This window comes from Coenobita brevimanus, chromosome 40 (genome assembly GCF_032717465.1).
Source record: "Coenobita brevimanus isolate Jiangsu-jjx chromosome 40, ASM3271746v2, whole genome shotgun sequence".
Classification (NCBI taxonomy): domain Eukaryota; kingdom Metazoa; phylum Arthropoda; class Malacostraca; order Decapoda; family Coenobitidae; genus Coenobita; species Coenobita brevimanus.
The window spans coordinates 55504725-55530327 of record NC_136993.1 but is presented as its reverse complement, the minus strand read 5'-3'; the positions used below and the strand labels follow the sequence as shown (position 1 = coordinate 55530327).

The window sequence follows — 25603 nt, the reverse complement described above, 5'->3', positions numbered from 1 at the left end:
CACCCGGCCTCATTTTCCTGGGTGAACGGGTGAATGTGAGGGACAGTCACTACCGTCCTCCCACTCCCATGTCATTTCCTCCTCATCATCATCATCGCCTCCGTGTTCCTCGGGCTGTCGGGAAGCATGGGGAAGTGTTGGGAATGGGGGAAGAGTTTCACGTGAGGTGCTGGGTGTGGGGAAGGTGGGAAGATTTTGTCCTGAGGTGCTGGGCTGAGCTGGGTCACGTGGAGGCAAGGGAGAGTGCGGGCGAGATGAGTCACTCTCCCCCAACAATGGAACTTTCCCAAGTCTTGCACGCTTCCTCCTCACATTTTCCTCCCCACGTGGTTAAATCCTTTGCCTCCCCAATCACCCCTCAACTGCAGGACTACCTTCCTCCTCCCTGTCCTCCTCATCGTCGTGATGTGCAAGACGACGACGCGCAGGTGGCCTCCTACCACGTGTTGCCCTAGTGTAGCCCACATACCTGGATTTTCTAGGTGAGGGAATTTCGTCATCACTACTACTTTCCTCCTCAGGCTGGATGTAGTCCTTATCATGCACGTCGTCATCCTCCAGATCACTTTCCCCAGTGTAGGAAACCCTCAGGAGGTCCTGAATCTCCTCGTCAGAGAGACCGCGGCGAGACCACTGCACTGTATGACTGACACAAGCAGAGTGAGGTAGAGCGAGTGTGAGGCGGGAGTGCGTGGGTGTATGGGCCATGCCGCCTGAGGGCAGATAGAGGAAGGGTTGCCCTACAAGCACACCAATTTTTTCGTGCCTAGCTTGAAAATTACGGTCACAATGAATTTTTGAAATCGAGACAGTTTTAAAACAGCACAGGCACTGAGCACTCAATTATGTCAGACTGTTTTAAAACGGCATTGGCACGGGGCAGGTTAATGTCTGTGCTATGACAAGAAGGTAATAGGGCAATTGCCTGTTGAGTCATTGTCGGAAAGCCAATAAGGGTATCTGCTGGATATTTAAGATCATTGGTGATGTGGAATTCAGCAGGAAAAAGTGTTAAGGCTTAATCATCTTGTACCTCTAAAGTGACTTTTCCCTTGACCTGAAGTTCTGAGCCATCCACGCCGCATAGGCGAATGACAGGTGGTTCGATGAGCCCGACCTTTTTAGTTGTTTCCCTAATGTTGTTTAGAGTGGTATCAGAGATCAAATATACCATTGATTCGGTGTCCATGAAGAAAGAACCTTGTGCCCCTTTGCTTCATCCTAGAATAACTAAGCGTAAAGAAGGTATAGGCCCTACCTGGAGAATGGGGTACTTTCTGGTATGGGCGTATCTTTCGCTGTTACGTTACATTCTTCCGATGCAAATGATGCTCTTCCCCCAACTGATGGCTCTTATGGTAGACACTCGTCAGTGGAGTGAGTTGTAATATTCTTGTGATATTTGCATGTAAGACGACGGGATCGCGAATGTGTGCCCTGTCCCCCCTGTAAGTGAAATCGTCTCTGTTTGTGGGCACAACTGGACTCTCGATGACCGAAGTTACCGCAGGGCCAGCACACAACCGAGGATTGTTTGCTCCGACGCTCATTAGATTTGTCACGACCCCTGGTTGGTGATCGGGACTGTGAGTGAGAATGATTAGTAGGTTTCCCTTCCGTAGTTGACTGTGAACGTGAGTAATCTGATGAAATGGCTGATGTGTACTGTACTCTCACAGTACTGCCCACGGAGTGAGAGGCTGAGGTGTGCGTACTGGCATGGCAAGTGACATTCGATCCCGATATCTAATATACTATAGCACTACCCGTGTGTGTGTGTGTGTATTTTGGGCAGCCGATAATACACATTGAAATCACACCAAAATTGGCACAAAAATCGCAAAAAAATCGCAGATGTAAAAAAACTCGGTCCCATCACGATGGAAAAACTTTTACTATATTTAATGAGCTATCACATTTTGACCAAAAAATGCTGCTCCCGGAGCCTGGCATAGGATCCCCATAGAATTTTTTGCCCAGAGGTAGAACTAAATAAACTGTAGCAGTAGCCGTGTGTCTGTGTGTGTAATTCGGACTTGCATTCGGACAACTGGGGTTCCATTCCCAAAGCTACAAATAACACGACCAATTGGTTAGCTGCAAAAAGTCCAAGTGACAATGTTAGACTAGAACAGCATATAAATGCAAGAGCCCTCCGCAGGGGCAAGTGCGAGGGGGGCCCGAAGGGCCCATGAGCACTTCTTCTACTATGGCTTTTGTGATGTTACCTATTTTGTCACCGGGATTAAACCCAATCTGTATGGCAATTTCCCTCTGGTGATTTGTGAGCCAGTTCATAAACCTTAGGTAACCTCATAAATCTCCATAATTGTCTAGTGCAACCATAAACTGCCCATTAACTGCAGTCACCCATTGAGTACCCAGCAACAATTGGTGCATCTCAGAACAGTAGCCGCGTCAATTACCCTTGCATGTTGTAAAGGTAGTTTCATATCTTCTTCCATCCATTTGAGATTAGCCAAACCAGTGAGAGATGCGGCATTTGACAACAAAGCTGAATTAATTGTTGGTGGCATGCATCAAATGTCTGACAACCTTTGCAATCTCCTGCACGAATTGCGGCTCCTGTTAGTGATCTGCCTTGGTGTAGTGGACCCATGAGATAAGAAACTTCTACGTGTTCAGTTGTGATTTGCTGATAACGAAAGTCCGTTTCAACCTCTCTGAGGAAGTCATAGATGGAAACTGTACTGTCCTCTCCTGTAAATTTGGGGCGGTTAGCATCGTCCAAATATATGGACTGGGGAGGTGGGTAGTCTTGATTCGCCATCGTAGGAGGAGGGTGAGGTTACGAAAGTAAGGAAGCAGTCACTGTAGTAAACTGAGATGGTGCATGAGAAGGAACTGTTGTAGCGGCAGTGGTGTGTGTCGGTGTTGGTGGCGGTATATGTGTAGTAGAAGGTAAGGACAGAGGCTGTGGAGAAGGCTGTGTGACTTTCAGAGAATCGGTAGAGGAAGATGATAAAGTATATGGTGTCGATATATCTGAATTAGGAGCAGCAGGGGTAGGATTGGTATACGTGGTAGTAGGTGTGGTAGGAGTAGTAAGAGTAGTCGAAGTACACTAGTAGTTAGAGGAGTTAGGGTATTTTTGTTGTAATATTTGCCACTACGAATATAAGTTACATTATCATCACATACATGATCATTAGTTTCAGTCTGATTCAGTTGGGGAGAGATCTACCCTTTAAAAATAGTCATTAACAGAAGGGGAAGCAAGTGGATAAATAAATAAATAAATGAATAAATGAATGAATGAATGAAAATATTTATAGCATATGAAGAAAAATTATGTTTAATGAATATCAGTGGGAATGAATGCGTTATGTACAGCGAAGTGTGAAGGTAACTGGGAGAAAATGGGGCGAAGTAGGAGTGACTGAGCGAGAAATTCTGAGTGAACGAAAAATGAGGGACAAAGAAAGCAATGAATGAATAGGAGTAGGAGTAGGAGTAGACTGTAGCACCAGTCGAGCAGGGCAGTACTTCCGAGGTGGATGAAAAGCTGATGACAGGGAGTGCTGGAGCTCCCGTTTCATCAGCCCTCAGGACTAGTTCCTGACCATCCCCCTTTGCTGAACTTTTTCAGTGTCTCAGTTACACAGAGAGTAGGCCAGCATGCTCTCCAGTACAAATTTCTCTAACTATCTTCACCAAACTACATGCACAGTACACACTACACTTCCTATTCAAAATTTACCAAAATGGCGTCGTCTTATCAAGCCTCGGAGTCCCCAGGGGGGGGACCATAAATGCCCCCACCATCTGCCCGTCTCCCGGTGACGACTCAAGGTGCCTGGAACCACGGTCTGACTCTCTTCTTCTTCATTTCTGCAACATTCGCGGCCTTTCCTCTAACTTTCGCTCTGTTGAGCACCACCTCTCCTCCTCTAAACCTCACCTTCTTTTTCTAACGGAGACTCAGCTGTCTGAGGCAACTGACAGCAAACCCTTTTCTGTATCCTCCTACTTTCTCTATACTCATTTCAAAGCCAAAGGTGGCTGTTGTGTATATATACGCAACGACTTATCTTGCTCTCGTGTTCCTGAACTTGATTCTTCTGAATTCTCCACACTCTGGCTTCGGCTTTCCTGTCATTCTCTGACTAAATATATCTGTGCTGTTTACTTATCCCCTAATTCTACTGACTATCAAAAATTCTTCGACTATCTTACTTCTACGATGGAACACATTCTATCCATTTCTCCTTTCTCTGAAATCTCCATTCTAGGAGATTTCAATGTTCACCACCACCTTTGGCTCTCCTCTCCTTTCACGGATCCACCTGGTGAACAAGCCTACATCTTTTCTATCCTTAATGACCTGGAGCAGCTTGTACAGCACCCTACCCGTATCCCTGACCGCCTTGGAGAGAGCTCCAACATACTTGACCTCTTCCTCACAACTAATCCTTCTGCTTACTCTGTTAATCTTTTCTCTCCGTTGGGCTCCTCCGATCACAACCTTATTACCTTAACCTGTCCTATCACTCCGGTACAGCCTGTGGACCCCCCAGTGAAACGTCGTCTGTGGCATTTTGGAGCCGCGGACTGGGAGGCCCTCAGGCAGTACTTCTTTGATTTTCCCTGGAATGATTATTGCTTCCATGGCCGTGAGCCATCTGAGTGTGCCTTGCGCATTACGGAGGTTCTCTTGGGCATCGAAGCATACATTCCTTTCTCATATCCTTTGACTAATGCAAGAAAGCCTTGGTTTAATCACGCTTGTTCTAATGCTGTCCGCAACAAGGAGAGGGCCTACAAAAGGTACCGGAGCCAACCCACCCCTGAATCACATCATCTTTACGTTTCCGCCCGGAATCGTGCTAAGTCTGTTCTTCGCTCTACTAAAAATAATTTCATCCATACTAAATGCTCTCAACTCTCCGACTCGAATTCTTCCCGCTCCTTCTGGCATCTTGCCAAAAATCTTTCTAACAACTTTACCTCATCATACTTCCCTCCTCTTTTCTACTCTGATGGTTCTGTAGCTATTTCTTCTACTGATAAAGCAGATCTCTTCGCACAGACTTTCTCCTCCAATTCTACCTTAGACGATTCCGGTGCTGTTCCTCCATCACTTCCCCCCTCTGACTTCCTCATGGCTGACATTAAAATTTCTTCAGTTGATGTATTTTCTGCCATCACTGGCCTCAGTACTAACAAGGCATATGGGCCTGATGGGGTCCCTCCTGTTGTTCTCAAGAACTGTGCTTCTGTGCTTACACCCTGCCTAGGCAAACTCTTTCGCCTTTGTCTGTCAACTTGTACCTTTCCTTCTTGCTGGAAGTTTGCTCTCATTCAGCCAGTCCCAAAGAAGGGTGACCACTCCCAACCCTCCAACTATCGTCCAATTGCTTTAACGTCCTGTATTTCAAAAGTTTTCGAGTCAATTCTTAATAGAAAAATTTTAAGGCATCTTTCCTATCACAACCTTCTTTCCGATCGTCAGTATGGGTTCCGTCAAGGACGCTCCACTGGCGATCTTCTCACCTACCTTTCAGACTCCTGGTCATCCTCCTTTCGGGACTTTGGCGAAAGCTTTGCCATTGCACTTGACATCTCAAAGGCTTTCGATCGAGTCTGGCATAAATCTTTAATTTCCAAACTGCCCTCCTACGGTTTCTATCCTTCTATCTGTGCCTTCATCGCTAGCTTCCTTTTTGGTCGTTCTATAGCCGCTGTTGTAGACGGCCATCGTTCTTCTCCTAGATCTATCAACAGTGGTGTTCCTCAGGGCTCTGTCCTATCGCCAACTCTCTTCCTTTTATTCATCAATGACCTTCTAAGCTGTACATCTAACCCTATCCACTCATACGCTGACGACTCCACCCTTCACCTTTCCATTCGGTTCCCGCAACGCCCATCTCAACAGTTACTTCAACAAGCAAGGGATGAGGCTGTGGCACACCTAATGTCTGATTTGGCTTGTATCTCTGATTGGGGTAAAAATAATATGGTTGTCTTTAATGCATCTAAGACTCAGTTCTTACACCTATCAACCCGACAAAATCTTCCACAGATATACCCACTAATGTTTAATAATATTCAGCTTAATCCTGCATCATCCTTGAACATGCTTGGGGTTTCATTTACTCGGGACTTATCTTGGAAAGATCATATTACATCTCTTGTAAAATCTGCTTCCAAGAGATTGGGTGTGCTAAGCCGACTCCGCTCTTTCTTTACCCCTGCACAATTGTTGACTCTATACAGGGGTTTTATCCGCCCCTGTGTGGAGTACAACTCTCATGTGTGGGGAGGCTCCCCACATACAGCTCTTCTCAATAGGGTGGAGTCAAAGGCTTTTCGTCTCATTAACTCTCCTCCTCTTACTGACTCCCTTCAACCTCTGTCTCTTCGCCGCACTGTTGCATCTTTATCTCTTTTCTATCGCTACTTTAATGGTCACTGCTCCTCTGAACTGTCTGCTTGCATTCCTCCACCTCTACGACGGGCGCGTAGCACCCGTCTGGCAGCAAACTCTCATCCTTTTTCTGTCCAACTCTCTAATGCAAGAGTTAACCGTTACTCCCAGTCTTTCATTTATGCATCAGGTCAGCTCTGGAACTGTCTCCCTCTGTCTGTATTTCCTGCTGCCTATGATCTCCAGTCTTTCAAACGCAGTGTGTCCAGGCATCTCAAAATGATCGGATCTTGAATTTGGCTCTATATTGTATTTTGTTTTTCTCTTGGAGGGAACTATTACTGCGGGCTCATGGCCTTTGGTTCCTTCTTCCTCGCATAAAAAAAAAAAAAATTGATAAAATAATCACAGTCTATAGAGATAGCACACCATCTCTGTAGAAAGGAATCGATTAATTTGATGAGGTAAGAAAATGCATGAAGATGCACACACACACACACACACACACACACACACACACACACACACACACACACACACAAATATTCACAGTATACTTGTGGTAAGATGTGTTTCATTCGAGGCCAGAAGGTAGAGTGAAGGCAAGCCCTTTGTATGAGGCAGCTGCTGGTTACTCCTCCAACCAAAGGCGTTGATTGGGTAGAGAAGGTCGTGACATAACTGGGCGGCACTCAGGTTATGAGCAAAGTGAGAAGCTGATAGGAGCATAAGGGTGGTGTAGCTGTCTGTGAGTGGCCACGCTTTCTGTATGACGTCAGGGCTTGCTGCTAGGGGGAGAACAATGATGCAACGGCGTTTGGCGGTAACTGGGGGTCACCTTCTGTAGTGGGGGCTTGGTTGAGGTTATGAGGATAAATCACTAAGCCCGTGCAGCGTGGTAATGTAATAATGGGTTACATAGGACTGGCAGTTGAGGCAGGTAGTGAGGTTAGTGGTGGAGGCTCACTGTGGATGTGGTAGTGTGGTGGTAGGTGGGGGTTGGTGTGGGTTAGATAGTCCCATAACAGAACCACACCAAATCTGCAAGGATGTTCCCATAACAGAACCACAGGAGAACCACACCAAATCTGCAAGGATGTTCCCATAACAGAACCACAGGAGAACCACACCAAATCTGCAAGGATGTTCCCATAACAGAACCACAGGAGAACCACACTAAAACTGGAAACAGGGCTGGGGGCCGGAGCAGAGATATGCTGTTGTCGTGGGAGATTCAGCAGCGTGGGCAAGGTAGGCAACAGTGTCGAGATTGCCTGCAGAAGACGTGAAATGACATTTATCCCACAGCTGCCACCAAGTGTTAAACCCCACTATCGTCAGTTGTAGGTGAATTCAAAGTCCGGGAGTGGTTTTCTGGTAATACATTAAGCACTGCTGTACACCTCCACCCTCACTTGCCTCAGTTCTAACTGGCTATCCAGCCGGCGTGCTCCTCTGAACTGAGTCTATCAGCAAAATTTGAATCAGGACAGACCATAGATAAGGGATTTGGGGTCACATCGCCCTACTTAGAACACTTATAGACTACTCGTAGAACTTATTTACGACATACTTACATACTACATATTACAAATGGTTACAATTGTAGAGGATGTACCCGGAAATGTAAGAGAAATTTTAGGTTATACTTGGACTAATTTTGAATATGAATGCTTTCGTAAAATGGGTTCAGTTTTCATCCACTCAGGAACTACAATACCTGTTCATCATCTTTTCTAATAGATTATCATTATGTGTTGCTCCGCTATGGCTGACAATTGGACCTATGCTGATATAGCACTTGCTGCTTATATTTAACTAATGAATATACTCCTGATGTTATATTTGAATTTGTAGCCTGGGCTATCGTGCTGCACATTCTTCATGATGGCCTGTTCATACCTAACTGGAATTACATATCTCTCTAGTTATTATGGTGGAAATGTGCATATATTTTGTTTATCCCTACCAGTCCAGGTGTCGATGGACGTACTGGAGCTGAAGTGTCAGAGAGAAACTGAAGGTGTATCGTTGATGTATCGCAGATCGCAGCAGCAACCATTGTTGCTACTGCTGCCCTTGTACATAATCGTAGCTCAGGAAGTGGAGATTAACGTGGGCATCTATTCATAAAATTGTGAAGCGTTGGGAAGCTCGTTGTAGGGTAGGTGCCACTCTGTCTCACTGGCCTCTCTGTCTATCTTGTAACGTTGGTGAGGTGAGTTCTAGGCACTCTTGGTTTACATATTTTATTGTACACAGTTTTATCGAAATGTATTTGACAGCGTAATCTAACATGACGGCAAACCTCCTACCTGGCCCAATCTCCTACCTTCTGCCCTTCATCATACTCTCAGACTTTGGCTATGCCCCCTGAAATCCGAGGATATATACAGATCAGTGGCGATGTAGTGTCTGGTAGATTTCCGTGGGTAGTTTCCATGACGTCAGATAACTAGCTCAATCTGATTAACCTGGTTGTATCATGAAAATCTTGTGTCGTCTGATCTAAAAAGAGATTGAGATACATTATGTGTTAAGACATTTTTGATGGTCTGGGGGCAACAGATTGTTCATATATTTCAAGTGGATTGATATTCCTAGTGAGAAGCTGTGTATGTCTCCAGCAGACACTACATACTGCACATTGTGATATGAGATACTAGTGCCTATGATCATATATCCGTAGCTATTACTTTTGACATATTAATGCATATATATATTATACAGTCAACCCTTGGCTATCACGGGTTTTGCTATCGCGTTTCATGGCTATCACGGACAGGTGAAATGCAACACGATTACCTTTATCGCGACCTCAAATACTGCTATCGCGGACGATGGTCGGCCAGAAACATTCAAATCGTGCGGGCTCCGCCCATGCGCATACTCGCGCCGTGATTGGCGCGACGTCACAGGCTACCCAAGCGCTGATTGGCCCAAGACATGGTTACAGCTACCCATCCTTCCCGCCAAGGTTCAGAGAGAGTCAGCGTTACCAGTCGACAGCAGCTATAGCCGTGAAGACCTATTGTTCAACCACAATGGCCACCAATACCCCATCCAACCCTCCTACCATTGGTGCACGTAACGCGGCTAACCCAGGACGGCAAGTGAGGAAGAAGAAGAACCTGCCTTATGCTCAGAAACTGGAAATTGTGCGGCTGATTGACGGTGGTGAGAGCAAGTGCAGCGTGGGGAAGAAATTTGGTATCAACGAGTCCACGGTCCGAGGAATCTACCAGAAACGAGAGCACATAAGGAAGCACATGGAATTGGCATCGTCAGAGGGAGCCAGCAACGCCTTGCGGAGTCGTAATCAGGTGCTCCTTAAGACAGAACAGTTGCTGGCCAGGTATCTTGATCGGCAGGCACGGAGGAACCAGGCGGTGGAGACACGTGAGGTCATGGACACAGCCAGGGAGATATATGTTGGGGTTGCAAGGAAACTGGCTATTGCACAACCACCATTGTTTGTGGCCTCCAAGGGATGGGTGGATCAATTTATGAAACGGCAACGGATCAAGAACAAGAAAATCAGTGGTGAGGCAGCAAGTGCGGACATGGCAGCGGCTAAGGAGTATCCCGACTTTTTAAAGCACGTGATTGAGGAGGGCCAATATACACCTGACCAAATATTCAACATGGATGAGACGAACTTCTTTTGGAAAACTATGCCCAGGCGGACATTCATCACAGCCAACTCTGCCCACGTACGAGGAAGGAAGGCGATGAAGGCACGGTTCACCCTCTTGTTTGCAATGAATGCGTCAGGAACATGCTGCCTTAAACCAACAGTTATTCATTGTGCTAAACGTCCACGGACCTACAAGCGACAGGATATGAGCAACCTGAATGTGCACTGGATGTCTTCAAAGAAGGGGTACATGTCGGCAAAGCTGTCGCAAGATTGGATGAAGGAGGCGTTCATTCCCTAGGTCAAGAAGCATTGCGCCCAAAACAACATCCGCTTCAACATTCTGTTGCTGCTGGATAATGCCCCAGGACATTCACCTCTACTGAGGGATGCAGACCCTAACGTCAGAGTTGAATTCTTGCCACCCAACACGACATCATTGATTCAGCCCCTGGACCAGGAGGTAATATCTGTGGTCAAGTCTGCCTACTCGCAATGGCAATTCAGGATAATGAGGGAAGCTACCAAGGACGCCCAGCTCATCCAGCACCTAGTGGACAGTGATGGTGATGATGATGATGATGAGGAAGTGCAAGGTGATAGTGAACATGACAGAAAAGTGTTTCTTTACTGGAAAAAGTACAATATTAAGCAAGGTGTGGACTTAATGGTGCAATGCTGGGATGATGTGACAGAAAACAATTCATCACGCTTGGCGAAATATTTTGGAGGGGCTACCTGAGGACCGACGTGGGAATGTGGCAGGTGAGCCACAGTCTGTGCAGGCAGAGATTCAGGCAGCAGTGGAAGAGGCACGGCAAATTCCTGGGACTGGCTTTGCTGACACAACGGAGGACGACATTCGTGACATGATTCAGCCACCCCCTGTTACTGCAGCCGACATCCTAGAGGAGGAGAATGTGGCAGAGGAGGACAGGAGTGAGAGTGGTGAGGAGAACATCGGTGGTGATGCTGGGAGTCGTGGGGGACTCAGCATAGCCAACATAAAGGAAATCATCGACTTGGGTGTAAGGCTACGTCATCTCATCGAGCAAGATGTTAGCGCCAACAGTGAGGCAAATTCTTCGGCGATTATGAAGGCACTAGAAGGTTACCACCAACAATACCATGCCCATATCAACAACCTACAACAACGCCAGATAACAGACTTCCTACGCCGTCGCAACGAGGCTCAGCCCAACCCACAGCCAGGACCATCCCGTGAGCCTCAGGTGGATTCTGAAAATGGAGCTGACGACTTTGAAGGTTTTGAGGGTCCCTTCCAGACTCCTGATGAAGCTGATCAATTCCTAGACGAGATAGAACGTCGGAGGGGTGGCCAGTAATACTCCACCCCAGCCTCGGAACCCCTTCAACCCACCCAAGCCCCTCATCCTCTCCAAAAATGTTAAGTAAAATGGCTTATTACAGTTAATTCTGTTTTATTTATAACTTTATGTACTGTACTGTTGTTAATTTGCAGCATTGGTTTGTAATCCCAGGTATTTTAGTGAAGGAGATGTGAAAATAGGGTAAGGTTGGGGTAAAGTTGGAGGTCGGGGAACCAATTAGAATTTTTCCCATTAGTTCTTAAGTATGGCTATCGCGATTTTGGCTATGGCGGGTCGCCTAGGGTACCAATTACTCGTGATAGCCAGGGGTTGACTGTATATATATATATATATATATATATATATATATATATCACTCAGTCAATCCAAACTGTCGTACGTACAACCTATTTGCTATTACACTTGACACAGTATGTAGAATTATAATATCAATGTACTTGTCAAACATTTCATGTTAAATTAAATACATGGGGTTTGTTATAATATTGTAAAATTTATTATAGCAACATAACTGTGCAAAGAGAGTAACATGAATGCAATATGTAACATAACTGTAACATAATAATTGTACATATATAATGACTATATACTGTATATGTAAATATTCATAAAATAGCAATATAATAGTAATACAAAGGCAAGTCTAAAGTAGTCAGTTTTATATGTGAGGGACTTGCTTTATATATATATATATAATTGCACAATAGAAAATGTATAATAAAAGTAAGACTATATTATCAGTAACCCGATATTTTGTCATTATATATATATATATATATATATATATATATATATATATATATATATATATATATATATATATATATATTTATATATAAAGCATTTACAGTATTTGCGGTGTTTACTCAGGTAATGTTTACTATTGTGAATTGTTTAAGTGGTACATGTAACTTGAGTAATGGTATCTCATCCACTGATTCGAGATGATATATTACTTTATACCATACTGAGTCCTGTCTTTGTGCCTGTAAGATTTCTCCATTAGTAGGGATTGTTTCACCATTGTTGGAGACTGATTCCCTTAAACTTATTGTTGCTACATTCGTTGATGGATTTTGTGATACGACATTTCCTGCCAAATTCACCTTACCTTTTATGTAGTGAATATTTATACTGTAATTATGGATTGTACATTTCCATCGTGCTGTCCTCCCAGAAAGGAGTTTTTCTTCGAACTTACCAATGAGTGGTTTATGGTCAGTATATAGATGAATTTCGTAACCACATGTAAGATCACGAAATTTTTGTAGCGCAAATTTTACTGCTAGAGCATCAAGTCCGTAGCACAATAATTTTTCTTTGCTTCTTATGTTTGTCTGCTGGCAAATGCAATTAGTTGGTATTTTCCATATTTATCTTCCTGCATCAACACAGCACCCAAGCCATTAAGGGAGGCCTCCGTGCAAGTTACGAATGGATTCTTTTAGTTTTAATATGCCAAACAAGATGCACATGGAAGTTTATCTTTTAAATCATTAAATGCTAACCGTTGCTCCTCTCCCCACTGAGACACTGCGTCTTTTATCGGTAGGCAGAAGAATTGTTTTGCTGTATTTGAAAATCCCTGTATGAAAGATCTGTAGTATCCTGCTAGTCCTATAAATTATCATACTTCATCCACATTCGTGGTTCAGGGAAATCCCTTACTGCTTTTATTTTCTCGTCTGAGGTGTGGATACCCTCTAAATCAAGCCTATGGCGTAGGAATTTCATTTCTGTAAAGCAAAATTTACATTTAGATAGGTTAACTTCTAATCTAGCATTGGCTAACTTGTTTAGGAGTTGGTCGAATATCTGTAAATGCTTCTCTATCGTTTTTTTAGCAATTATGGTGTCATCCAGATAAAAAAAAATATATGCCATCACCTAGCATGCCTGATAATACACTATTCATTACCTGCTGGAAAGTGCCTTGAGCTGTACAAAGTCTCATCGGCATCCTCCGGCAGTGAAAATGACCACTGTTTTTAGAGAATGTTGTGTCTTGGAATGATTCTTCATCTAACTCTATTTGGTAACAGCCACTGAGTAAATCGATTGTTGAAAACATGCTACTGTCTGACCCAATATTAACATCACAAATGGCATGGGAAAGTGGTCTGGAATGGTTTCTTGATTATGTTTGCAATAATCAACAACTACCTGCATTTTCCCATTATGTTTAGGTACTTATTGACAGAGTTAGAGAAAGAACAGAGGAATTAGTTGGAGAAGAACAGGGAGGCTTTAGGAAGGGAAGAGGCTGTGTAGATCAGATATTCATTCTTAGATCTTTAGTGGAAAAGTTTCTAGAGAAGGGAAAGAAGTTGTATGCGGCTTTCATGGATTTGGAGAAAGCATATGACATTGTGGATAGACAAGGATTGTGGAAAGTATTAAGAATATATGGAGTAGATGGAAAGTTGTTGAATGCTGTGAAGAGTATGTATGGTGGTGCTAAGGCTGCAGTGCATGTGGATGGTGAACTAAGTGAATTTTTCTCTTTGGAGGTTGGGTTGAAACAGGGATGTGTCATGTCTCCATGGTTGTTCAATCTATTCATGGATGGGGTAATAAAAGAGGTACAAGGTAGGGTAGTGGATGTTGGAGTGGCCCTGGTGAGAGAGGATAGTGTTTGGAAACTCCCTGTACTGTTGTTTGCAGATTATACTGTGTTGTTGAATGACGACGAAGGGGAGCTGCAAGGCTTGGTGGATGAGTTTGGGAAAGTGTGCATGAAACGGAATCTAAAGGTGAATGTAGGGAAGAGTAAAGTGATGGTCTTTGAAAGTGGTGAAGTCAGTGAATGTACAGCGAGGTTGGATGGTGAGGAATTGGAAAATGTGAGTACGTTGAAGTACTTGGGTAGTGTGATGAGTAAGGATGGAGGTTTGGAGGGTGAAGTGCTTGAAAGGGTACAGCAGGGAAGAAAGGTTGCTGGTTCTTTGAAAGCAGTGATAAGAAACAGGGAAGTGAGCATGGAAGTGAAAAAGTTACTACATGACAGTATTGTGATACCAACTCTAACGTATGGAAGTGAAGCTTGGACACTGTTGGAAGGACACAAGTCAAGAGTGAAAGCAGTGGAAATGAATTATTTAAGAGGAGCCTGTGGAGTCACATGGAGAGACAGGCTGACGAATGAGGATATAAAAGAGCATTGTGGTGTGGATGTGGATGTGATAGGAAGTGTTATGAGGAACACACTGAGGTGGTTTGGCCATGTGGAGAGGATGGAAGGTGAAAGACTGACGAAGAGAGTGTATGTGAGTGAGGTGGAGGGGGGAAGAGGGAGGGGGAGGCCGAGGATGAGATGGAGGGATGGGGTGGAGAGGTATATGAGAGAGAAGGGTGTGAGTTGGGAGCAGGGCAGTGAAATGGCTGGGGACAGGACGACGTGGAGGCAATTTGTTTGTGGCCACCCCAAACGGGATTGAGGCGTCTGGCAATAGACAAAGAAAAGTAGAGCATTTCATGGAGACACTGAAGGCTCATTGATACCCAAACTAAAAATTTCATCCACATACTGTTTCGTCAAAGCATGTTGTGACTGTGCAACTCTGTAAGCTGGCATGTAAATAGGTTATTATGTTTTATGTTATTATGGTGTTGTATTAAATTAGTATAGCCTCATTTTTCACCAGGTAATGCGACATTCTGTCCGTGTGTCTGTAGCAAATCCAGTGGATCACGTTCTGTATTAGAATTCTCTGAGTAAAGCAAATGCTCTTTTACGTACTCCTGTTTGACAAGTTTACTACTACTGAAACTTCATGTACAGGAGCTGGAGAAGTCTCTAAGTTGCATATACAAGTTCTTTTCTTAACCTTCACATCTCCAATCATGATGTTAGCTAAAAAGACATTAGTCTTACCCCTGTAGACCGCTTTCTGTCAAAAGTCCATTAATCCTAATGGTCTCTTCTAATACAATGACATTATAATGTCTGAGTCTACTCTTTACTGTGACCTTAATGAAAGATCTTTGTGGTATAATTATATTATAATTAATGCTAGCTGGGTAAATGAGTGAGTCATGGCTGAGTTGTGGGTGAGTTGGTGCTTGACGTGACCTTGAATGAGAGAGACAAAAGTGGTAGTGAGGGGGGGGCTTGTCTAGGTGCCGTTTTTTTTTTTTTTTTTTTTTTATGGGAAATTGTAAGTGAGACTTTTTTGTTTTGTGTTTAATTGGACTAGCAACTTTAGGTTTTTTATAACTGTTGGGTGTAGTATCCAGAGATGAATTTTCCTCTATGAACTCATTATCAAAGCTAATTCCATTGTAATGTGGCATTAACATTATATTTTGTGTTCTCATTGTATTTAAGGCAAGATGCATATTTGCTCTAAATGATGATTTTTTTAAATACGTAAAAGGTACTGGTGAATGATTTGGTGGTCTCTGTGAATTTGATGTCTAACTCAGTCATACCAATTACTGGTATTTCTTTACTGTCCACAGTGTGTAAATCTGAGTCAGAATCTTCCAAAGACATCACTTTCCTTCGGTTTCTTAAAATTCTTTCTGAATCATCTTGTGTTATTAAATTCACTAGTGAGCTTGAGTCTTAAAATAATGAATTTTCTTCATCTTCACATACAGCAGAAACCAAACTGCTTTCATATCCAAAAATACTTATGTTTACTCTGGCTTTAATTGGATGTTTTATGTATTGTTGTCTTTTGTGCTGATACGACCTTCCCCTGACTTGTAGACACATACTAATTTCTCTACTGTTGTACAGTCTGAGTTCCAGTGACTGACAGTTTTGTGTCGCCTACAGTAGGGATCAGACCGTTTTTCTTTATCTCAGTCCTCTTTGCTTTTGATGTAACATTCAGATTTAGTGTGACGTGCATTTGCACATTAATATCATAGAACATCTCTCCAATTAAATCTACGAGGGGATTTACCATTTTCTAGTCTTTCTGCCAGCCAGTGTCTACTCGGACTGTGGCCAGATTCTTGTGCCAACCTGTTGCCCAGTGTGTGGGAATGAAACTTGAACTCAATTAACTGTTTGTTTGTTTGTATTTTGTTGAGAATGTCTCTGGTCATTGCCTGGACTCGATTTACTTATTCCTGCAATAATCTCTGGTAATTTCATCCCTGTCATATTGCCGTGTGATGTGCCAGTCACATTGGCTTTGCTACAGTTTAATTCCACCTTATAAATGAAATCAAGTAAGCACATTCCTGGATTATAAAGTTTTGTTTTTGCGAATTTTAGGACTCATTCTGTCAATTTACATGGAGCAGCTATATAACCAATGATATCAACGACATGTTGTGGACACACATTACCATTACCTGTGACCCAGTTTGAGTAGGCTAGCCAACAGGGTTCTCTTAATGGTGGAAGCGACTGCTGTTATTCTACCCAAATCTGAGCTGTAGTGTGTTTGCCTTAGTAGGTCCACAATTTTATGTAATTCTGGGGCTCAACCACCTAGAAAATTCCTTCCTCCAGAGAACATCCAGAGGAATTCTGTTTTATACTCCTCATATGTTATAGCTATCAAGAGCTTGTCGGATTTGAGCAAATTGCCTACTAGGCAATTCTGGTTGAGAAAGTAGTTTTCTTTTCCTTTTCATATGTTGTCATATTTCTTCTAACGAAATATTGCTGAAATTCATCTGTCGCTGTCTTAAAATTGACTCTGTCATTCTCAGTACATAATATATATCTATATCTATATCTATCTATCTATCTACCTATCTATCTATCTATCTATCTATCTATCTATATATATATATATATATATATATATATATATATATATATATATATCTTTATTTCTATATATTTATATCTATATATATATGTAGGCCGTATATAATTTTCACGAATTTGTACCACCCAGGTTGGCCAAACAGTTCTGGTATTGTTGTCTTCCTACGTATGTCTAGTTTGGTAGGACAACCCTGCATATCTTGTAGTGTAATGATAGGGAAGATGCTTTTCTCCCTGTATTTAGTTACTGTAGATAGTGCTGGCTTTGTTAAAGGTCCTTCGACTTTCGGTTGTACAGCAATGCCATTCAATTTATGGGATGTACCACTAGCAACAAGTGTTTCTTCACGTCTGTCCATGTTGTTCCATGCAGTTGTTGTAAACATATGAGGATGTGCATTTGAAAGAACTGTATTTTCACTTGCAAGTTCTAGCTTCTGAAGACAATGCTATGTCAGTCTCCTCCAGTTGTAAGACACTCTGTGGCCAAGTCTGTTCATGATCTGCATCAGTTCCTTGTTTCCTGTCAAGGACTTAATTGCAAAAGGGAGAACATTCTTATGCAGCTCTGTCCTGCAAGTTGTGATAACAAATACCAGATCACTGCCAAATGAAGTTACCAGGCGTTGGACTCTTGGTGAAGGATTGTCACATTTATTCTCGGCAGTCAGCAATGTCTTCAGGAATTTAGGAATAATGCATTTTTCTGGGGCAGGAAGCCATGTTTGGGGTACATCTTGCACACCGATGATGTTTCTCAACTCCATGACCACTTTGTGATGACATCCTCTTCTGTGACAGCTCTGGCAGCCATGAGATCCTGTTTTAACATGTGGGCTTGTTTGACAAGAGCTCAAATTGATAAACTGTCTTTATAGACAAGAACCTTACACTTCTCATCAGAGACAAAGTTGAGTGATCCAGTGAACTGACTCTCCAATTTTCGGGAGATGTGTTTTTGGTTTGATGATTTAACTTGTGCAATGCCAAGAGATTCTGGGGATTTTTCAAGCTTTGATGTGAGGTCCCTCAATGGTAGAACATCTGGATGTGTTTTTTTTTTTTTTTTTTTTTTTTTTTTTTCCGGCCTATCAACCATTGGGGCCGAAGCCCCTGGTTATTAAGGCCGTGTATATATATATATATATATATATATATATATATATATATATATATATATCTATATAAATATATAAATATATAAATATATATATATGTATATACATTTAAACATATATACATATATATACAAACATATATATATACATACATACACACACACACACACACACACTTCCATGCATACATACAGACACACTTTCATGCAAACGTACATATATATATAATAATTTTAATCTTATTTATTTTTATTTTTTTTTTTGTATTTTTATTTTTTAATTTTTTCTTGGTTTTTTATTTTTTATACCTTATATTATAAAGGAAAACTAATCTAAAGACCCTAAAACTAATCACCTAACAGACAAATCGCTAACCTATACTAAATCCTACAGAGACAAATAGCTAGACCTACACTAATGGTAAAAATACCTCGACTAACAGAACACCATCGACTGCAGATATGTAATGCCTTTCTACATTACATACCTGCACTCATCACCTGGTGACTGTCAGTCGAGGCACAACCTAATATAGGGGACATCAATATATGAAAGGGAACCAGACGAGTCAGGAACATTTCCATATACGTCAGCTGTCGTCCCTAATTAGAATAACTTAAGCAAGATAACATAATGTATTTACATAATTTGTACAAAAAGTGAAGAACCTCGCCCAGCAGACCACCATCGACTGCAAGTGCCCAATACCTTCCTATATTGCACACTTGCACTCATCAGCTGGTGACTGTCAGGCGAGGAACTTGGCTTAATGTAGGGGACATCTATATTTGAAATAGATCGGTGGGAGGAGGAACTATTTAAAATATGTCAACTGTCAACCCTAATTAATATTACAATATATACATATTTACTCTTCATAAAAACCATAACCACGCAGTAAAAAAGTCACATCACTCTGATCAGTTCGGTCTCTCTCAAGAAAGCCATCAATTTATCAGTCATAACAATGTCCCCATCACCCAGGATGGTGGAAAGGGTGAAGGGGACGTCTACCGCGCCGCAGTAATTTATAAGTGAAGCACGTTCACGAATAAATCGCCGACAGCGCAGGATGATATGACTAATAGATAACACCGCATTACAGATGTCACAGTGCGGTGGGAAGCGTCTTTCCATATATGGTTTTATGTGGGTTACAATGGTGGCATTAAGCCGTAACCGTGCCAACACTTTTTCTTCTAGGCGACTAGGACGGTTGGCAGTGTCCCAGTCGCCCAGGTACGGCTTACAAGTTGGAATATTTAGTCTGGTCCACTGACCTTGCCACAGAAGATTTATTGATTTCTTTCCGAGAGATAGACTCGACCGTAGATCACGAGGAACGTCCCAAGTCTCCTCGACTGGATGTGGTAAAAGATCGTTCCTGATGTACATGATAAGCTGCTCAAATACTTGTTTCACCGCCTTCTTTATGATTTGGATATTCCTCAAGGTCTTCTTCCATACTAAATGTGGCTGCACTCTTAATTTTATTTTATTTATTAATTTTGTTGTGTGTGTACAGTCTATAACATGATTTGTCGTAATGTCCTTCTACTGCAGCAAGGTCTCGACATAGTGCTGCAAAAACTTTTTCATCAAGTTTCACTGTAGCTACTTCGCTAACCTTGGCATCAGCTCTTAATCCCAACACTGGGAAAGGCGTTCTCATGAATGTGCTCTTTGCAGAGAAATTCTTGTACCAGTGTCTTTAGCCTTAACAGCAGCACCTTGGTTTTGGATACCCCGATTTGTGATGGCTTCAAAAGCTTTTTCACAGTGAATATACTCCGAAAATTGCGATGATACTGAATCTGTGGTACTTCACTTTCCCCAAGGCTCCTGGCTATCAACAAGAGTGTGGTGTGTTGTCTTATTTCTGCAGCTCTAAGCAGGGTTTTCCAGGACTCCAGACCTTGCAGCGTTGTTAGCTCTGAATTACTGTCAGTGCAATGAATGATACAGCAAATTTTTGCACGTTTCTGCAGTGTAGGATCTTCGTCACAACTTGGTATATTGATTGTAGATATCTTACTTCTTCACTAATCTACACACATGCCTGCAAGGCCCAAGATATATATCTCACATAGCATTTACTAGCCAAACTATAATACGTAAAATATAAAACATTTTAAGATTTATGTCTGTAATCAATGCACCATTTCAAGTATACTGGAAGTCATGTGTGTAATTAAAGTATCTTCACATCCAAAATATTTGCTACATAGCCTACAGAACATAGGCATTTTTCACTCTCTGATGCTGTCAGTACATGTGTGTTCAGGTTACTTTTATGTGTAAATGTTTTGTTACACATATGACTGATATACAGTATCTTTTCTCCTGTGTGAATGGCAAGTAGTGTTGTTTAGAAATTTCTTTTAAAAAAGTCATTAAACAACAAGGCTGGAGAGGTTACCATACATTAATATTTTCATATTGACCATATTAACATTCTGGTACCATTAATGTTTTGCCACCTTAGGCAGTACCAAAATCTGGATTGGGCCCCGGGATTATAGTGCTTGAGAGCGTATTTTCTAGTGTGTACTTTTTCTCTCTTAATGACTATCTGAAGTGATTGCTAAGAATGTATTGCTGAACCATCTGGTATGACGTCCAGGTGATATTTGCAATTTAATATGGAGCCATAATTGCATGAGGCTATACATTATTACCAAACACTCCTTGAATAACTTGTATAACTCTCCTGTATTAAATCTGAAGCATTTATAGTAATAACTTTCCATATTGTATCACTGTGTCCTGAATTCCGGTACTGGGTGAAAGAGGTAATTATATCATATGTTTTTTGTTTTTTTTCACTTACATATATATATTTTGTTTACGGCTGAAATAAGCAATGGGGAATTCAATCCTTAAATTATCTTTGCCAAATCCAATCTCTTCTTACAGATGGACACAAGTTAGTATTCTGTTCTAGCTCCTGCAGGACGATTTTATCAGTGTTAATTATCACTCATTCTTCAAGTGTTAATAACTGCTGTTGCTTTCATATTAAGTCCAGGATATTAAAACCTATTCAGTAAATGTTAGCACTTGTCGATGATTTCACACAGAATAAGAACTGCAGCATACAGAGGATGATTAATTAAGATATATAACCTCCATAATGCATTAGTACTAATTATCACCTGTAATGCTGTTAATTTTTTTTTTTAAATAACAGAACAGAGAAAGGAAAAACAAATGAATTACTGGTGTCCTCTGTTCATAAAATATCTGTAACAGTTAGACTTGAACAGCAGTATGTTGAAGTTTGGAGGGAAACAACTCCGGGGAAGCGAGTTCCAGAGAGATGCAGTTCGGGGAATGAAAGAATTCTGATAGGCAGAAGTTCTGCAGTATGGCTGAGTGACAGTCCAGTCATGAGCGCTGCCACCTGCCTGTGTAGCACGAGGGAAGGCATGGAGAGGTGGCACAATGGATGCAACTTCGTCTGAGCATTTGCTATAGAAACATCTGTAAATTAACGCAAGGAAGGCAACATTCCTTCTTATTTGTAGGGAAATTTTTCACTCTATGCTCTGTCAGTACATGTGTTTTCAGGTTACTTTTATGTGTTTATAAGTAATAGCAGGGTTATTAATAATTCTAACAGCTTTGTTCTGAGTTTTGTCTACTTGTTTTAATGCAACCTCTCCACATCAATTCCACAAGGGTGAGCAGTATTCAAGCTGAGAGCGCACATGACTCTAATAAATTATAACTAACTGCTCGTCAGTGAAGACGTTACGGACTCTGTACAATAATCCAAGTTTCTTTGACTCAATTATTACACACTAACTTCATTATCAAATCCTCTGCTGCTCAACAAGGGTGTGGAAACCTGGCTAATTAAATATTAGTACAGACACTTTCAAATAGTCATAATAAAACACTCCTATTTCTGTTCAATCCTCTTTGCTATGGAGAGGATGGAGAGCGAGAGACTGACGAGGAGAATGTATGTGAGTGAGGTGGAAGGGGAAAGAGGGAGGGGGGAGACCGAGGATGAGATGGAGGGATGGCGTGAAGATGTATATGACATGGGTGTGTAAGCTGTGGGGAGGGGGACGAAATGGCAGGGGACAGGGTGACATGGAGGCGATTAATTTTTGCTTGCGGCCGTCCCTTTACAGGATTGAGGCGTCTGGTTATTGACAGTTAGATAGATAGATAGACTTTTTTTTTTTTTTTACGATTAGACCAAATATTACAGACGTATTCCAAAAGGTTTCGGATGTATTAAGTTTTTTTTTTCTAACTCTAGGCAGGACTGTATGACAAGTGGCATGAGGATATATTGGTGTTGGCTCGGAGGCAGAGTCAGGCAAGAAGGAGGAAGGCAGAGTTACGTGGTGAGGTAGTGGAAGACCAGGATGATTCAGACTCCAACAACACCCTCAGGCCCCTCACCCTCTCGCAGCTGCTGGCACCCATCGTCCTCTTCACTGTCGGAATGACGGTCTCAGTACTCTTATTCCTTGTAGAGCTTCAGCTGCCTAACACATTTTAACTTACAGGTAGATAACATTCCTGGCCCATTATCCCCGTTCTGCACCCTATGTTTTTAAGTTTTCCTGTCATCTGAAAAATTTAATCTTTTCAAACAGGGAAGGAGATAAAGTAGTAGCAAAGTTAAAGCTAAATTTGATCTCTCTAGTTTGGAAACCCTCTCCTGAACATATTAAAATATTCCAGCAGTAGCGAGAATATAATGCAAATGTCGTTCTGGTAGTGTCTGGTTGAACTACTACAAAATTGTCCTTCCTGTCTCATCTTTTAAATAACTTTTGCCTTTCTTGTGCTGGGCAGTTTATTATAGTTATTTGCCTACTTTTCACAATACAGCTTAAGTGACATTGACGTATGTTTTATTATCCTTCTCACGAGAGAGAGAGAGAGATGTTGTTATTGCCCTTCTCCTCTTCCTCCACCTTCTCCTCAACCTCTTGCTCCTCCTCCTCCTCATCTTCTTCTTGTGACATTTGCTGATGGGAACGAAATGGATTGCAATCTGAACTTGCACTTTACTTTCAGTCCATATTCCTTTGGCGGTAAGGAGCCGAGGGACGTTTGCATAAAAACTCTTAAGTCATATGTGTGCTTCTGCCTGCAGGTACCATAGATATTACTGAACATCTGAACATTCAAAACAATATTACTGTTTGCTGGATTTCCCTTTCTTTTAACTCTTTCTTGCACTGAATTTTGTACTGGGTAAAACAACATTTTATTCAAATGAAGAATTTAATAATAATAATCGAATCAGTGTTCAAATCTCTGAGTATTAGAATTTCCTTTAGCTGAATAAAATTCTCTTATTGTAACGTCAGTAGGCAGCCTCAAATAACTTACTAGTCATACATTAGGCTGTAGGGTTAATGAGAAGGATAAAGAAATGACGAATGAGATGTTATCTACCAGAAGCTAAAGCAATCTTAAAATTCTTTGAAGATCAGAACTGTAGTTAAATGCAAGGACAGGAAGAAAAAGACGGCACAAGAATATTGTGTACTAAATACGGTAAAATTTAGTTGAAATGAAAAGTTTTCCTGAATTATATATGGCACTCATCACCATTATCATCATCATTATCATCAGAAGCTTAGAATTCACTGTAGAATTAATGTCTCTCCAGTCTCCCTCCATTCTAATATAATGCTGGTTAGCCTATTCTTTCCTAATCCGATTTAGTTGTGGATTTCTTGTCCCTGTCATATCCCCCTTTTTCTCTCACCTCAGCCTTGGGTTGACACTCCACGTTACCCTAACTGTTGTCAGCTCTGAAAGATATGGCCAGTTTGAATACCTTACTTTTACGTGTTCCTTTGCACAAAATCAGTCCTTGTTTTTCCTTGCAATGAAAAAAGAAAAAGAAACCTAATATTTCCTCTCACTGCTTAATGCGGAAACAAACTGTGTTGTATAAAATAAAAATATTTCACTGGGTGAACTTTTTATGTAGCACACTGGTACTGTGCAAGTATCCATTTCCCTCAAAATCTCTCTCTCTCTCTCTCTCTGGCCTAAAGATGTTGTGTGTGTGTGTGTGTGTGTGTGTGTGTGTGTGTGTGTGTGTGTGTGTGTGTGTGTGTGTGTGTGTGTGTGTGTGTGTGCAGAGACAGACAAACAGATCAATATATATTAAAGAATAGGTGGGTAGATACCATACATTTTTGCCGATAAATTTATGATAGATATGTAAGGATTCTAGCATTATTAGTTTTTTTTTTTTTTTTAATAACAGAACAGAGGAAGGAAAAACAAATGAATAAAAAAAAATAATCCATACACCAGATTTCTGGTGTCCTCTGTTGATAAAATATCTGTAACAATTAGACTTGAACAGCTGTAGGTTGAAGTTTGGAGGGAAAGAACTCTGGGGAAGCGAGTTCCAAAGAGATGCAGTTCGGGGAATGAAAGAATTCTGATAAGCAGAAGTTCTGCAATATGGCTGAGTGACATTCCAGTCATGAGCGCTACCAGATGCCCGTGTAGCAGGAGGGAAGGCATGGAGAGGTGGTACCATGGACACAACTTCGTCTGAGCATTTCCCATAAAAATATCTGTGAAGTAATGCATGGGAGGCAACATTCCGTCTTACTTGTAGGGGAGGTAGTTTATTTGTAATGGCAGGGTTGTTAATAATTCTAACAGCTTTCTTCTGAATTTTGTCTAGTTGTTTTAATGCAACCTCTCCACATCCATTCCACAAGGGTGAGCAATATTCAAGCTGAGAGCGCACATGTCTTATAAATAGCTAACTGCTCGTCAGCGAAGAAGTTACGGACTCTGTACAATAACCCAAATTTCTTTGAAGCGGTTTTAGCAAGTAATCTAACATTGTTAAGTGAGACGCCGAGAATTTCAATGCTTTTGGAGAAGGAAAAAATAGTAGCACTGAAGGTAATATAAGAATCTGGCAATATCTGTCTATTAGTAAATTGTATATATATTTAGTTTTACTAGCATTAAATGAGACAAGGTTGTTTTGTCCCCATTCACTGATCGTAGATAGGTCTTGTTTTATGGAGATGGCTGTACTGAGTTGAGAGTTAGAGATATTAGATTTTGTAAATGGGTGTCTGAGTGTGAATGAACTATGTACTGTTGAGTCATATGAGTGGATGGGATTGTGGGTGACAGATAAGAGATCATTAATATGAACCAGGAACAGGGATGGCGCCAGAACTGATCCCTGCGGCACACTGGCGTTAATTGAGTGGAAATTGGAATATACATCATCTACTTTTGTGTTCATCTAATCAAGTTTCGTTATACTCTCGGTTCCATCCTGTGACAGAGAAACGAACTCTCTTCAAACTAAAATGGCCTTTAATGGGAAACCTTTATGTTATGTATCTGTAA

General features: G+C 41.6%; 1 protein-coding gene across 1 annotated transcript in view; it reads left to right on the top strand.

Moving 5' to 3' along the window:
• The window catches only part of LOC145397116 (uncharacterized), a 289376-nt gene extending 266579 nt beyond the window's left edge, over nucleotides 1–22797 (top strand). Inside the window, exon 13 of the mRNA XM_080270317.1 lies at nucleotides 22503–22797. Within this exon, the coding sequence (XP_080126443.1) occupies nucleotides 22503–22748 (246 nt within the window). The 3' untranslated portion in view covers nucleotides 22749–22797. The remainder of the gene's footprint in view (nucleotides 1–22502) is intronic.
• Nucleotides 22798–25603: the final 2806 nt, after the last annotated feature.